The 16,433-nt window shown below is 40.8% G+C and overlaps 1 protein-coding gene across 2 annotated transcripts in view; it reads right to left on the reverse strand.

Annotated features, from left to right (window-relative positions):
* Window positions 1-2,682: 2,682 nt before the first annotated feature.
* The window catches only part of SCAPER (S-phase cyclin A associated protein in the ER), a 404,857-nt gene continuing 391,106 nt past the window's right edge, over window positions 2,683-16,433 (reverse strand). For both annotated transcript variants that reach the window (XM_073579348.1, XM_073579347.1), the window contains exons 29-31: window positions 15,726-15,917; window positions 12,886-12,937; window positions 2,683-3,134 (exon numbers count right to left, since the gene is read on the reverse strand). In XM_073579348.1, coding sequence (XP_073435449.1) covers window positions 3,040-3,134; window positions 12,886-12,937; window positions 15,726-15,917 — 339 coding nt within the window. In that variant the 3' untranslated portion in view covers window positions 2,683-3,039. The remainder of the gene's footprint in view (window positions 3,135-12,885; window positions 12,938-15,725; window positions 15,918-16,433) is intronic.

Raw genomic sequence — 16,433 nt, forward strand, 5'->3', positions numbered from 1 at the left:
TGATGAAAAGTAAACATGTGGGAAATGTTACTTATTAAGTTTTTTGTGTGCCATATCTCTGTCATTTAAGGGCATAAAAATTCAAAGTTGGAAAATTGCGAAATTTTCAAAATTTTCGCCAAATTTCCATTTTTCACAAATAAACGCAAGTTATATGAATTAAATTTTACCACTAACATGAAGTACAATATGTCACGAGAAAACAATGTCAGAATCACCAGGATCCATTGAAGCGTTCCAGAGTTATGACCTCAAAGGGACAGTGGTCAGAATTGTAAAAATTGTCCCGGGCATTAACGTGCAAACCACCCTTGGGAGGAAAGGGGTTAAAAATTCAAACATCCAGCTGTGACAGGTATCTTTTTGAATCGGGGCGCGTTGCTGGAGCCTCTCGTGCCTCTGGGTTGCCTCCACTCGCTGTGAGGATTTTTTGGATATGATTGTATTTTGAATGGAGGTTTAAATTTTTTAAGGAGCTGAAACAACCATTTTTTTTCTTCTGATCCTTTTTTCTCCCCTTCTGTCACTGTGGATGCGGCATAATGTTGGGACCAGGCCAAGGGGAAGTTCCCTGATGAAGCTGTGCCTTGCTTCACCATGCTCTGTTATCTTTTCTAACTCTCCCCAGCCTGAAGGGTCTTAGATTCTAGGTGCCAGTAGGTATATCCCATCTTTTGCACAGTCTCCTTTATGCTCTATACCCTACTGTAGGATTGAACTTTTCACCACAGCAAATGATCTTATTGACTACCTCTATAGTGGGGCACACATGAATATTGACTTTTCTACACCATTGGACACATATGTGTTCATGAGGGTTTCATATGATCAGTAGTATCTAGTGACAATTGTTCAGCATTTCAACTATGCCTTCTAGGAAGCATATAATTTTACCAGTCTTGCTATTTAATCTTGAGCTCTGAATTTTCTTATGAGATTTGATATACATGTATATTACATCTCTTACTCCTTGTTGTACCCTTGGAATGCTTGGCACTGTATTACCTGTACACTGACACTATAGACAGAGCTCTTGTGTATAATGTCACTGGTGATCCATGTACTACCTGCACACTGACACTATATAAACTCCTGTGTATAATGTCATTGGTGATCATCATTGTATTACCTGTACATTGACACTATACACTCTTGTGTATAATGTGACTGGTGGTAATAACAGTGTTGTTAGTATGGTGGTTTTTATTCATGATCAGTATTGTATTATTCGGTCACAGTGTGCTGAAATTTCTCCCTTGTATGTAAAATTATTTGGACACTATGTGGTGGTATAATGTGGTCTGTTCACAGTGTGGTGGTGTTTGTCCCTGTATGTGATATTATTTGGTCACTATGTGATGGAATATGTAGTCCAATCACGGTTTGGCGGTTTTTCCCCCTTGTACAGTATATGGTATTATTATAACTTATTTTAACCAAAGAAGCACTTGACTTCAAAGTAACTTAATTGTACATACCAGTTCTAGTATGTGCACAGTAGATGTGCAGGAGCCACCTGTGCTTTACAGTCGATGCTCCACTATAATGGGTATAATGTACTAAGGCTACTGTCACACTAGCGTTTTTTTGCGCTGCACTGCGTGCGCAGTCCAAATGCATACAAAAAACACATCAAGCGTTTTGCATGCGTTTGCTTATTTTATGCGCATGCGTTTTAATCAGTATGACTCTTAAAATGCATGCGTTTTTAAACGCTGCGCACGTCAACATTCCCACAGATTGTAATGTGTTTTTTTTGCGCATTTGTGCGCATGCGTTTTTTTGACACAGGTTGGTGCACAAAAAAATGCAACAGGGTGCATCCGGCGCGCATAGGCGCACACGGCGCAAAAAAAACGCATGCGCACAAAAACACATACTAACGCTAGACAATGCACACCCATGTTAAACATAGGGGCGCATTGAGCATGCATGCGCACGCAGCGAAGCACAAAAAAACGCTAGTGTGCAACCAGCCTAAGATCCTCTGATTCACTGTGTCGCTTACCCCATGATTATAAATACTCATATAGTGAGTGGGTTATTTAGTTGTTAGTGGTCAGAACCATGGACACCTAAGCTACTGCAATGCCCTGCACATGGGGTAAGCGACATCGAATCAGAAGAACTATACTACATTTGTAATTGGAGGTATTTGTTAATATTATCATTATACCTATTAGATATTGGGATACGATCTTGAGATGGGAATACCTCTTTAACTCACCTCCTGGAATGTACCTTCTGTGGAAACTAACTCTACACTATGTCAGATGAAAGCTCTAACAGCAGGAGAATGAAAGCAGATAGAAAAAGCAAGTTGCTTGCAATCTTGCTAATTTTCATGCTAATTAACTAAAGCAATTTGATAACACGAATACCATTTTAATATTCTAATAAGTCCATGTACATTGAAACTATACTCAGACGATGTCCAGATCTTATCAGTATTATAATAATTTGCAACAATGGAGAAATGTCACTTTGCCAGAACGTGTATTGGGTTGTAACAGTGAGCCAGCAATTTATTTTGTGCTTGTCAACCATAACTTTTGGATGTATGTTTTTTACTAACATGTGAATCCTGAAGATGAACATGTGCTATGTTTTAGATTTCTATGCATATTTTGACATGTAACATATAATTTGGCTTATGAACTGAAATAAAGAAAGTAACTGAAGTGAAGAAAATAAGTTATTTTATTGCAAGATATATATAAATATTTATAACATACATATTAATTTTAATACAGTTATTAGTCAGTGCCAAATGATCCACAACCAACAGCTTAATACTGCAAGATGAGAATCCTTTGGCAGTGAGCAATGAATAAAAATTGGCCAAATCAAGCCTAACATGCCAGCAAATCTCACAGCACACAGTATCTACACACCGGACATATAAATAGTGCACATTGAGCTTAGGGAGCATCTTACATGCAGCGGATAATTACATGGGAGCACAATCTCGTGTGCATTGTGAGAGGCCACAAGCCATCAGAACGTCTTACATATTAAAATGCTTAAAACAAACTGCTATTAGACACAATCTTTTTTCAAGAAAAACTGTTGTGAGGGCTCCCAGCAATGACGCGGAAATCGGCCGGAGAATTCCAAATATTGCTGCATGTAATCTGAAAAAAAAGAGAAAAAATGCATTATTTTCTGTATCGTGATGATATGGATACCTACAGTCACCAGGTAGTGTGTGATCAGGATATACGTGAGGAGGTCATAATTATTCATCCGTGTTTACACGACCTCCTGCTTAGGAACCGTGAGGGATTCATCTCGTGAGACAAACTCTGCTGGAGACTGGTAGTCATTTATTGCTTTATTTGTTTTTCTCTGCCATCCACTCAAGGGCTCTAGTCAGGGGACCACAGAGATATATAGAGGCCATGTTTGGGGTCACCCAAAGTTTACAAAGGATTGAAGACAGGCTCTTCTAGTTCACAGTCAGTGTCATTGCCCTCGGCATAGAATGCTAGAATCTGTCCAGGGTCTTATTTTTTTCCTCTTTGAGTGGGCATCTAAAGGGAAACACAGTACTGTACTTGTATGATGGAACACCTAGCGATCACTGAAGAGATTGTCGGGAATTTTAACAATCTTTTATAAATGGCCTAACAGGTTTAATATAATAAAATAATCTATAGTTACTTATTAAATCCTCACCTTTCTGACGCTGCCACTTGGGTGGACCCTGCAGTCGTCAGGTCCATTATTCAACTACTTACTGGCTTCAAGGATCACATACTGTACATGCAGAGATCACTGCTGAGGCCAGTGATTGCCTGCAGAGGTCACATGAATGATGGACCTGACATAATTGCAGCAGAACCAAAGCGGATCACTGGAGCAAGAAAGGACTGAATAAGGTAATTAATGGTTATTTTATTATTATAACACAATTTCCGATGTGAGACCATTTTAAAATCCAGGGAACCCATATAAGTACATTCTACATACATTGATATTTATGTTCTCTGTCTCTTAGGTGGTCAACTTGGATTATTTTAGTAGGTTGCAGAGACAAGTCCCTCTCTTCTGGCAGTGTAACAATGCATCCCGGGTGGTCCGCTAATTCCCTTTTTAGGAACCACTATAATGTCAAGCTGCCAAGAGCGTCAATGACGACAGTCACAGAAAGTGTATGTCCGACACTAGCATTATTATCCTGGCTTCACCTCCTAAACTAAACCTAGTTAGAACGTTTATCACGACAATAACCCTTGTTGGCCTGGCTGGCCTGAGTAAGTAACACAAATTACGCTCCGCAATTATACCAAACAGCTACTAACTACAGCCCCAACTGGGCTGCACAGTACTCACAAATCTATTTCCCATTACTTAAATCTGTCCACGTAAGTGTTCAGAGCTATATTGGCATGCAAAGCTACTATTACCCTAAAAATGTAAAAAAGTCTATGGTTGACAGAACCTTAACCCTTCATGACCCAGCATATTTTGACCTTAATGACCTGGCCATTTTTTGCAATTCTGACCAGTGTCCCTTTATGAGGTAATAACTCAGGAACACTTCAACGCATCTTAGCGATTCTGAGATTGTTTTTTCATGACATATTGGGCTTCATGTTAGTGGTAAACTTAGGTCGTTAATTTTTGTGTTTATTTGCGAAAAAAACTGAAATTTGTCGAAAATGTTGAAAATTTCACAATTTTCAAATTTTGAATTTTTTATTCTGTTAAACCAGAGTTATGTGACACAAAATAGTTAATAAATAACATTTCCCACATGTCTACTTTACATCAGCACAATTTTGGAAACTAGATTTTTTTTTGTTAGGAAGTTATAAGGGTTAAAAATTGACCAGCGATTACTCATTTTAACAACAAAATTTACAAAACCATTTTTTTAGGGACCACCTCACATTTGAAGTTACTTTGAGGGGTCTATATGGCAGAAAATACCCAAAAGTGACATCATTCAAAAAACTGCACCCCTCAAGCTACTCAAAACTACATTCTAGAAGATTATTAACCCTTCAGGTGCTTCACAGGAACTAAAGCAACGTGGAAGGAAAAAATGGACATTTTAATTTTTCCAACAAAAATTTTATTTAGCATCAATTTTTTCATTTTCACATGGGCAACAGGATAAAATGGATCCTCAAATTTGTTGGGCAATTTCTCCTGAGTACACCGATACCTCATATTTCGTCATAAACCACTGTTTGGGCGCACGGCAGGGCTCAAAAGGGAAGGAGCGCCATTTCACTTTTTGAATGGAAAATATCCTGGAATATTTAGCGGTTGCCATGTCGCGATTGGAGAGTCCCTGTATGCCTAAGCATTGGAGCTCCCCCCCACAAGTGACCCCATTTTGGAAACTAGACCCTCCAAGGAACTTATCTAGGTGCATAGTGAGCACTTTGAACCCCCAGGTGCTTCACAAATTGATCCGTAAAAAAAAAGTACTTTTTTTCTCAAAAATTTTCTTTTAGCCTCAGTTTTTGCATTTTCACATGGGCAACAGGATAAAATGGAACCTAAAATTTGTTGGGCAATTTCTCCTGAGTACATAGATACCTCATATGTGGTCAGAAACCACTGTTTGGGCGCACGGCAGGGCCCGGAAGGAGCGCCATTTGACTTTTTGAATGGAAAATTAGCTCCAATCGTTAGCGGACACAATGTCGCGTTTGGAGAGCCCCTGTGTGCCTAAACATTGGAGATCCCCCACAAGTGACCCCATTTTGGAAACTAGACCCCCGAAGGAACTTATCTAGATGTGTGGTGACCAATTTGAACCCCCAAGTGCTTCACAGAAGTTTATAACGCACATCAGTGAAAATAAAAAATCTTTTTTTTCCTCAAAAATGATGTTTTAGCCCGTTATTTTTTATTTTCACATGGCTAACTGGAAAAATTGGACCACAAAAGTTGTTGTGCAATTTGTCCTGAGTACGCCGATACCCCATATGTGGGGGGGAACCACTGTTTGGGCGCATGGGAGAGCTCAGAAGGGAAGGAGCGCCATTTTGGAATGCAGACTTTGATGGAACGTTCTGCGGGCGTCATGTTGCGTTTGCAGAGCCCCTGATGTGACTAAACAGTAAAAAGCCCCAAAAGTGACCCCATTTTGGAAACTATAACCCCCAAGGAGCTAAACTAGATGTGTAGTGAGCATTTTGAACCCCCAAGTGCTTCACAGAAGTTTATAAACGCAGAGCCATGAAAATAAAAAATCATTTTTTTTTCCTCAAAAATGATTTTTTAGCCCGCTATTTTTTATATTCCCAAGGGCAACAAGATAAATTGGACCCCAAAAGTTGTTGCCAAGTTTGTCCTGAGTACGCTGGTACCCCATATGTGGGGGGGGGTCCACTGTTTAGGCACACGGGGCTTGGAAAGGAAGTAGTGACGTTTTGAAATGCCAACTTTGATGGAATGGTCTGCGGGCGTCAGGTACGTTTGCAGAGCCCCTGATGTGCCTAAACAGTAGAAACTCCCCACAAGTGACCTCATTTTGGAAACTAGACCCCCCAAGGAACTTATCTAGATGTGTGGTGAGCACTTTGAAGCCCCAAGTGCTTCACAGAAGTTTATAATGCAGAGCCGTGAAAATAAAAAATCATTTTTTTTTCCACCCAATTTTTTATTTTCCCAAGGGTAACAGGAGCTATTTAGACCCCCAAAGTTGTTGTGCAATTTTTCCTGAGTACGCTGATACCCCATATGTGGGGGTAAACCACTGTTTGGGCACACGTTGGGGCTCGGAATGGAGGGAGCATTGTTTGACTTTTTAAAAATTGGCTGGAATAAATGGTGGCGCCATGTCGTGTATGGAGACCCCGTGATGTGCCTAAACAGTGGAAACCCCTCAATTCTAACTCCAAACCTAACCCCAACACACCCCTAACTCTAATCATAACCCTAGCAATAACCCTAACCCCAACACACCCCTAATCCTAATCCAAACGCTAACCCTAACCACAAGCCTAACCCTAATCCCAACCCACTACTAACCCTAATTCCAACCCTAACCCTAATTCCAACCCTAATGGAAAAATAAAAATATTTTCTTTATTTTATTATTTGTACCTGCCTATGGGGGTGATAAGGGGGCGGTGATTTACTTTTTTTTTATTTTGATCACTGTGAGAGTTTATCACAGTGATCAAAATAAATGAATGACTCTGCAGCATTGCAGATTCGAGCGGGTGCACTGCGCATGCTCCCGCCATTTTCCAAGATGGCGGCGCCGATGATCCGGGACGGCGGGACACCGGGAGCCAGAGCTGGACATACTAGGTACCGGGAGGGGTGAGGGGGGGATCTGACTGCGGGGGGTGCTGAAGGAAGGGGAAGCAGATCGTGATGGCAGCGGCCGATCGCTGCAGTCAGTCCGTGGCGGGGGGCGATCGCCCCCGCCAGCCGGTGTGGGGGGGTCAGATTAGTGTCTGCAGCCATCTCCGATGCTACGGCAGCATCGGCCATGGCTGGATTGTAATATTTCATCAAATTTCATTGATGAAATATTACTATCGCTCTGATTGGTTGTTTAACTTTTAACAGCCAATCAGAGCTATCGTAGCCACGTGGGGGCTAAGCCACGCCCCCTGTGAAGCACAAAGCCTCCTGTGTGCGCGCGCGGGTCGGGTGACCTTTCAGTGACCCCGGTCACCCGACCCCACAGGAGGGTGATTTATATCATGACGCCTACGTAGACGTCATGAGTCATATTGGCACAGCTTTTCATGACGCCTAAGGCGTCATGGGTCGTGAAGGGGTTAAAGGGGTTGTCTGGACTTTTTCTAAAAGTCTGCAGTCACTCTATATCAGTGACCTCTTGCACGCAGAAACCACCGTATGGGCACGTGCGCCATCGTCTCAGAACTAGTGTTTTTCCGCATAAGTGGACAAGACCGTGAGGGTGAGGAGCCCGGTGATGCCAGCCCCTACTTCAGCAAGATGTGCGTCCGAGGATGCACATCCAGCTGAAGTGTAATGCAGCGCATGAACTTGCCAAGTCTGTGCACGTACACACTGCTGGCCAATCAGAGGCCAACAGATGATGTCGGAGTACTTGTGACTGGGCACATGGCAGTGATGTCTTGCGCCCTTGCCGCTTGGACACTGAAGACAGTTGCCAAATTCAGAAGACACAGCGCGAAGGTTGAGAGGAAGGAAGGCGAGTGGGAGTGTTTATAGTGTCTTTTTTCCTATACGTTGAACAGCAGCAGCATTGACAGGATGGGGACATATACCAGGATAGGGGCATATACACAAGGATGAAGGGCATATACCAGAAAGGGGAATATATAGAAGGATGGGGCCACATATGAAGGGGGGTGTATATATATAGCAGGATGGCGGCATGTATACCAGGATGGGGAGCATATACAAGTATGGGGGGCATACATTATGAATGGGTGGCATATCAGGATGGGAGCCCTGTATACCAGGATGGAGACATATACAAGGATGGGGGGCATATACTAGGATGGGGACATATATACCATGAAGGTGGTGTATATACCAGGATGGGGGCATGTACCAGGATGGGGAGCATATACCAACATGGGGGGCATATGCCACGATGGGGTGCATATACAAAGATGAGGGGCATATACTAGGATGAAGGGCATATACAAGAATGAGGGCATATACCAGGATGTGGGGGCATATACCTGGATGTGGGACATATACCAGATGAGGGGTATAAACAAGGATAAGGGGGAAATATTGCAGTCTGGTACCCCTACTCCTGTCTGTGGCTGGTGACTGCTCTCTGCTGCTCCCCCGCCTGCTCTCTGTATGAGTTGTTTTTCTAAACTAAAACTTCTTTATTCATGTTAAATTGCTGTGTTGGCACTTTGCGATAAATAAGTGGATTTGGGTTACAGTTTGGGCACTGGGTTTCTAAAAGGTTCCTCATCACTGCTCTATATAATTGCAGACTTCTAAAGCCTCACAGTGTGTGCACCGCACGCTGTCAGGATTCACCAGTGTTTGTGGCTACAGTGAGTTGTCACGTGATTTGCAGACTTCTAGCCACTTTCTGACTAGATGTGCACGGCCTCTTTCAATCCAAGTGAACTGAGTGATGGCACGCATGTCTAGTTGCAGTGTGCGTGCTGTGAGGATTCTGAAGTCTGCAGTCACCAAGTGATTGCAGACTTTTTTCAAGAGACCGGACAGCCCTTTTAGATCATGTAACAGACCCACAACATGACTATTGACCTGTGACCAGTGTGCAAAGAGCGAGATCAAGAATCTCAATGTCACAGCAGCAGATTTCTCAGTGTGGAAACCACATTGCCTGTACAATACAACACGTGTATGTCCTGCACTTCTGTCCATTCCACCACCCATTGGAGCAACCATCTGAGCGTCACTATTTCTCCTTGTGCCAAGATCTACAGAGCAGAAGTTGAGAAGGAAGAATTACAGACAGTCCCAGGAATCCTGGACAATATTTTGGGCATGAGGTCAGGAATTACAGAATACAAGCAACCAACATACATTATCTCACCACCACTCGGCAACTCACTGCTCTCACCCTTCCCAAACAGAACAGAGAGTTTTACTGATGTGACTCCACATTAGCAGTGGCTGTCTAGGTATACGGTATATTTCTGGAAGCCAGTGCAATGTATTCTACTCTGTAATCAGTCAAAACAAGCAAAACTCTCTGTAAAGCTAAGGAAACTTCTGTTCGGGCTTACAAGAAAAAATACATGTTACAATGTAACTTTTAATATATTATTTAAAACTTTTATAAATATAAAATGAGGAAAAAACCCCCCAAAATATTATATGTAACATTGTACATATTGTACACACTAGAAAGAAAACCCCATAATAGAGGCAACAATATTTCCTGTGGTTAATTCTGTACAAATACCACAATGGCAGACAAATAGAATAATTGATGCCCCAATTAAATTGATAAATCTTCCTATTTAACCATCTCACCCGATATGTTCCTGAAGTGTGGCCTTACCTAGCCGCGGAGGAGGGCACCCTAAAATAAAGGCAAATGGCGCCCCTGCTCACTGACATCTGACCCTAACAGGTCCTATTAACTGCAGGCCTTATTTAGCAGACCAGCCATATAGCAGCACTTCAATGCTTCAATATAAGGGACTCACAATAAACTAGTCAAATTCTGAAGGCTGAATCCAGACCAGACGATATAAGAACACTTCAGGATAAAAGACTTACGATAATTTAGTCAAGTGGGACATATGGGCCAAACAGTTAGATAAAACTACAAGATATCCTCATAAGGGATACAATCATTTATATCACATGCTATACATAAACAAAGGGGGCATAACAGCAAAAATCAATGACGGGGCATCCAGATTTGCGTTGCACTGCCGTGTATATAGCCTATAGTATATAGTAACACTTACAATACATTTGACATTCTGTTTTTTTTGTTCCATTAATGGAACTCCTGCAAAAGATGTACCGTATCTGCCTTCTAACAGGAGGAAGACGGACCCTATGCACTTTAATTGGGACTATTTTGTTTCTGCCGAGGAGGCCATCATTTAACATAAAAACACACGCTGCACCACTTCTTCTAGCAAAAATTGATGGAGCTTGCAATGGAATATCAAACACAAGTGTGAACCCAGATTTTATGGAATCTCATATTGGGAAGTGTGCTATAACAAAGTGCATATTATTGTAATAAAGAGAGTTAGTTCTGGGCCTACTATTATACTGGTCAATAGATTGTAGCAGATCATGCTGCGGCCAGTGATTGCCTGCAGAGGTCACATATTCCTGTAATAGTGACATCTGTAGAAAACTTAACTGAAGTCTTAAGCCCCCTTTACATTTAGCGATGCACCAGTGATCCCGACAACGATACGACCCGGTCAGGATCGCTGGTGCATCGCTAAATGGTCGCTAGTGAGCTGCCAAACAGGCAGATCTCACAGCGATGTAGCGACGCAGCAGCGGTCGTTACTTACCTTTCAGAGGCGGCGATGATGACGTCCTCCTGCCCCCGTCCACGCGTCGCTCGTCAGCGCCAGCAGGAAGCGGACGACGAGAAAAGGACGAGGACGATCTCGCGCGATCAGCGATAGCCAGCATGTGTCACACATAGCGATATCCCTAGCAATATCGCTGCTGCGTCGCAAAATCGGTGATGCTTTAGCGATATTGCTAGCGATATCGCTATGTGTAAAGCCCCCTTTAATATCAAACTTCTGAAAATCATGTACGGCCCAAAGAAAGAAGGTCACAGAAGAGCCTCTATACAGGCAGGCATAGTGACTTTAATAAAGGTGAAGGACAGAACACATTTCAGTGCACAATTTGCCCTTTCATCAGGTTTCATAATATGTATGTTCATGTTCACATATTTACACTAAAACTTAAGCAAAGACTTAAAGACTAACCAGGTCCGCCCCAAGATTGGGTGAGACCATTTAACAAGGATCCATTGCATTAAAAAAAAACAAAAAAAACAACTATGCCGCACTGATAAATTCTGATAAAATAAAAACTTTCTTAATTTATTCATGTTGGAAAATGGGAACCTGGCCAGATCTCATAAGATCTGATTCTGGGAACCACTTTATAACGTAATGTATATATTGCAATTAAAAGAGAGAAGTAGTTAATTCTGGGTCTACCATTATTACTGGCCAATCAATGGTTGTAGAAGGTCACCGCTGCGGCCAGTGATTGCCTGCAGAGGTCATATGCCCCATGATGTCATCTCTGTATCAGGAAGCAGAGACTGGTGAGCAGCACTGGAACAGGAGTAGGTGAGGATCAATGAGGCGAGTATTGCTATTTAAACAAAAGAAACAACTTTTACTCCTTTTTCTCCAACTTTTATAAGACTAAGCAGAGTTTGCCTGATGGGATAAATTTCATAATGACAAATGATGTACAATAAAAAAAATTATACTGTGGTAATGTGTTAGCCATGAAAATCGATGTACATACTTTTAAGCCCAAAAATAACAAAATAATAAAAGCTATCACTCTGAGAATACCTTGGGGCATAAAAGTATTTGCATAATAAATGAAAACACACAGAGCTCTACAATGATCATACACTGGGCACATCTGTACGGAGGTCTCAATTTAAGGTCTCCAAAATATTACATATTTTATTACCGTACATATTTATTTGGAGTAAAATTTGGATAAAATGGCAATCTTGACAATTTAGTGACTTTCCGACAAGCTTATTTTATCACAGTTTTTTGCTATGAATATATTTGGGAATACACAACTCAATTAATCTTTCAGTTCTACAAAGTCCTCCACTGTAATAAAAACAATATTCCGGGCTATTTGGGAAGAGGATTTCATTCATGAACACTTCTGCATTGGACAAGATTTTGCCTGAACCACGAAGTGCGGTGCCAAGTCCTATTTTGTGCCAATAGTCACACTTTCCAGTTTTTTCCTGACTTCTTTTAAGTGACTTTCTAGATTTGTCACATTTGTCCAGAGTTCACAAGGGCAATGGTAGTGAGGCTGAGGGACCACCCGCAGAGGGTGGAAGCAGCAGTTTTAATAGTCGGGTTCGCAGCCTCTATGAAGTACAGTGTCCTGCGGGGAGTGTGTAATGTGGAGGTAATTTAACCCGCTCCAGTAATGCTAGTTTATTTAGTAAGTAACCATTTCCAACAGCGGGCAGAGCCTTTGAGTAAACTGGCTTTTGTTGCTAATAAAAGGACAAGCTTGCTCTCAATAGGCTTTTGTTGTGGAGTTGTTCTGTGTCATTATGTACAATGAATTAGCACCATGCTCATTATGCTGCCTGGGCTGTCAAAGACTTCTTCTGAAAACAAGCCATTTCCTTGGTCTGAAGGTCAGGGGGATAGACAGTTGTATGTCTGAATGGCTGCAATCACCCAGCCTTGGTTACATTACCTTTGTGCAGAGACGTCTTGCTGTCGGGATGACTTGATCCTTGCAAACAGTCCTAAGACAATAGGACAATGTAGTGGTTAGCAGAGCGGCAAACAGCTACAATCCTTACACGCTGGTACAATTCTCAATTTACAGTGAACTGGGCATCATTGGTTGATATAAGAGCTGAAAGACTTCTATCCCATAATCTTTTTGTTTATACTCTATGATCGAGAAAGACTAAAGCCCCTAACCAAACAGCCACCCCACATGGCATGCTAAGCTTCCTTCCATTAACAGGCGGTTTCCCATATACCAAATTTAAGTTATGTTTTAGAAGTGGCCAAACAACGGTCATGTGCCTCCAGGAGAAGAAATAGCTTTTATTTTCACCACTTCAAAAACTGATAGAAAAAGTTTAGTTGAATGAGTTTAAAAAAAAATAAATAAATAAATGAGTAGCTATATTAAGACGCCAGAAGAGAGAGGGACATGCAGCCATCATCTCTCTAGCGGCAGCCCGTGTGGAGCAACGAGCATCCAAGCTCCCGCTTCCTCCGTACAATGAAAAATAAGCAAATGTGACACGGTGTTTATAGGTTATAAGATTAGAGGCCAGAAAGTAACTGAGCAGAGCAGAAAATTACACAGCTCCCGTCTGCACTTAACTCATACGCTACCAATTTCTGCAGGAACGTGCAAGGGGGCATCAGATCGTAGTCCTTTATCCATTTAGATATATATCTTACTATGATGTATTCTACACAAAACAAGTAAATAAGTCATTTATCAGACATTCAGGGTAAAGTGGATTTTTGATATGTGCTACTGATATAACACAATCCAACTGATCTCAGGAAAAAGTGGTTGAATGTCAACGCGTTTCAGAGTCCATCTGACTCCTTCTTCAGGAAAACCACAGATTGTTTCAGACATTGAATCCCAACTATTACACAGCATTGAAAAATAAATTACACATTTTACAGAATATGCTCTGATGTCTTTTTTTAACTCCTCATAGGTCAAGTACAAGATAAAACCCCTGAAGAGATAGTCGGAAACATTTACTGTATCATATATGTCAGCTGGCATGACAAGAAATGAGTTTGGAAAATTGATTCTGATTATGGACATTTACAGAATGTCCCCGGCCGTTCCCTGAGAAATAAATGCTAAAAATAATGGCATTCAGTAGTTAAATGCTTTCACTACTAATTGCATAAAAAAAAAATCATAGTGAGTTAATTCTCCCATATCAAAAGCAGCTGCTATCTGATAGATCAGACAGAAAACTCAAGTTCCTAGAACTCGCAGCCATTTTCTTCTCATATATCAGGGTGTCTCTAGTGATAAAAAACACATATGTTTCACAGACTTAATGCGCTGTCTGAAATTTAATTATATTTGGCCTTTGGTCACCTTTTGTGGTCTGATAGATATAGCACAGAGAGAAGATTAGAAAAACAGGTTAATTGTGTTTCAAAGAGTTAATCATATGTTAAATACAAGCAGACAAGCTCATTTTCTAGGGAAAGGAATGAGATCCAACAGGGTCCTGTCCTAACCCCCATCCAAAGATACACAACATGTCATGATAAAATAACTGTTCCTAAAAGTGAAGAGTGCCGAGACAATAACAATGATATTCTCCGCGTGGCATCTCTCCCGCGGTGACACCTTAAGCAATAGAAGTGTTCCTATAATGACACAATGGCAACAAGGAACAGCGCTATTAATTATATACTTACCAATATTTTTCTTACTGGATATATATTTACTCCACTAATGTATATGTAATTATGTTACGGTAAAAAAGATACACTGTATTAAAAAAATAAACTAAGTTTAAGTCATCCTTAGTAAATCCCAGCGTAAAAAAAATTCGACATTTTCTGCATCATTTTGCAACTGTTCAAATAATACACAACTTATAGAATAGTAAGGAAGAACTTTCTCCAGCCACATTCTACAGAGTGTCCCTAAAGTCTGGACACAAAGGCAAAATACGTATTTTCAAGAAATAAAATTTACTAACAGCATTTTATTCAATTGGAATATTAAATAACCTTTTCAATATGATTTCCATCATTTGTGATGCAAAGGTTGTTGCGCTCTGCAAAATTCTATTATAGTTAATAAAATTTATTTAAATGATAGTTAATTAGAATGTGTCCAGACATTAGGGACACCCTGTACAGTAAAATAAAAACTTATCCGATTCTAATGGCTTCTGGAGAATTCAAACACTAAAATTAAAATATAAATGGATAAAAAGAAGAAAATAGAAGGTGGAAATAAATTCCATATTGTCAGCGGTAATTTTGTTTTGTTAAACTACTACCAAAAATCTGATAATTAACAAACACGTATTATTCATTGTATAATTGCCAACTAAACAATCAATAGGGGCAACGTCTTATCCTGAAATGTGTACGAAAATAGAGGAATCGACCCGTCTGTGGTCATTTTATGATGGACCGCAATAAAGTGGTCGTCATCATTTCATTAATGAGAAAAATAAACTTCTGTTTTTACTAGTCGCTTACGGATTTTATGAAATCAGGAATATTACCATAATATAACTGTAATCTAATAAATGAATAGCTGTGAGGTACAAGCTAAAGATAACTGAATTATAGTCTGTATCTATACAGGAATGAGGTTAGCAAGGCTTGGCGTATCATTATTATTACATGGTATACTCACCGCCATGCAAGCTTCAATGGCTTTAGTTTATTTGGCAGAGTTTAAATCCTTTAATTTACAATGTCCTTCTCTTGACCACCCCCAATAGACATCCCAGCACTGCTTGAACCCTTTCACAGTCACCCAGGTCCCTGTTCACTTTTCCAGCTCCGTACCTGAATAAAAGTGGCGAGAAGCTGACAGCTTAACTCCTGCTCCAGAATCAGTTTGTTCTGTGGGTTGTTATAACAGGCGGAGATCAGTGTGGGAAATAGGAGCCGGACCAGCCGGGAGTCACTAAAATACTGGAAGGGGAGCTGGCAGAGTTTCTGAAGGACAGTAGGTTGACGGCCAGACTGGACAATGACCTGCAGAGAATGGGGAAAACAAGTCAATGGGGCATCCATAGTACACGCACATCCAGCTCAACACTGTGAAAACCTTTCAGCATCTGGAATAAATCTGTGACAAACAACATAATTTCATAAATCCAATATCTGATCTTTGTAAAGAAAACTCCTTCTACTTGATTTCCCTTTTTATGTTTTGCTTAAACTCATTTACTCAATCAGCTATATAGTAAGAATGCATTGGTTGCATTTTTGGGAGGAATTCAAGCCGACTGGATCAAGACTGGCACTAAAATTTGCCATTCTGGCCGACATTCTTGAAATCAGCAAATTATTAACATATTGTACACACAGTTTAGCTTCCTGACAGCACATTTCCATAGTAATGAGTAATAAAGATGTTACCGATTACTTAAAGCATTTCATAGCTTGCTTCATCCAACAGGGTGAGCCCAACAATACCGATGATACAGGTAACAGAGGTGAGTTTGTCATTAATGTAGTTAGTTTTTACGGAAGTCTATACGTACATGA

This window comes from Dendrobates tinctorius, unplaced genomic scaffold (genome assembly GCF_039654945.1).
Source record: "Dendrobates tinctorius isolate UK_male_01 unplaced genomic scaffold, ASM3965494v1 ptg000062l, whole genome shotgun sequence".
Classification (NCBI taxonomy): Eukaryota; Metazoa; Chordata; class Amphibia; order Anura; family Dendrobatidae; genus Dendrobates; species Dendrobates tinctorius.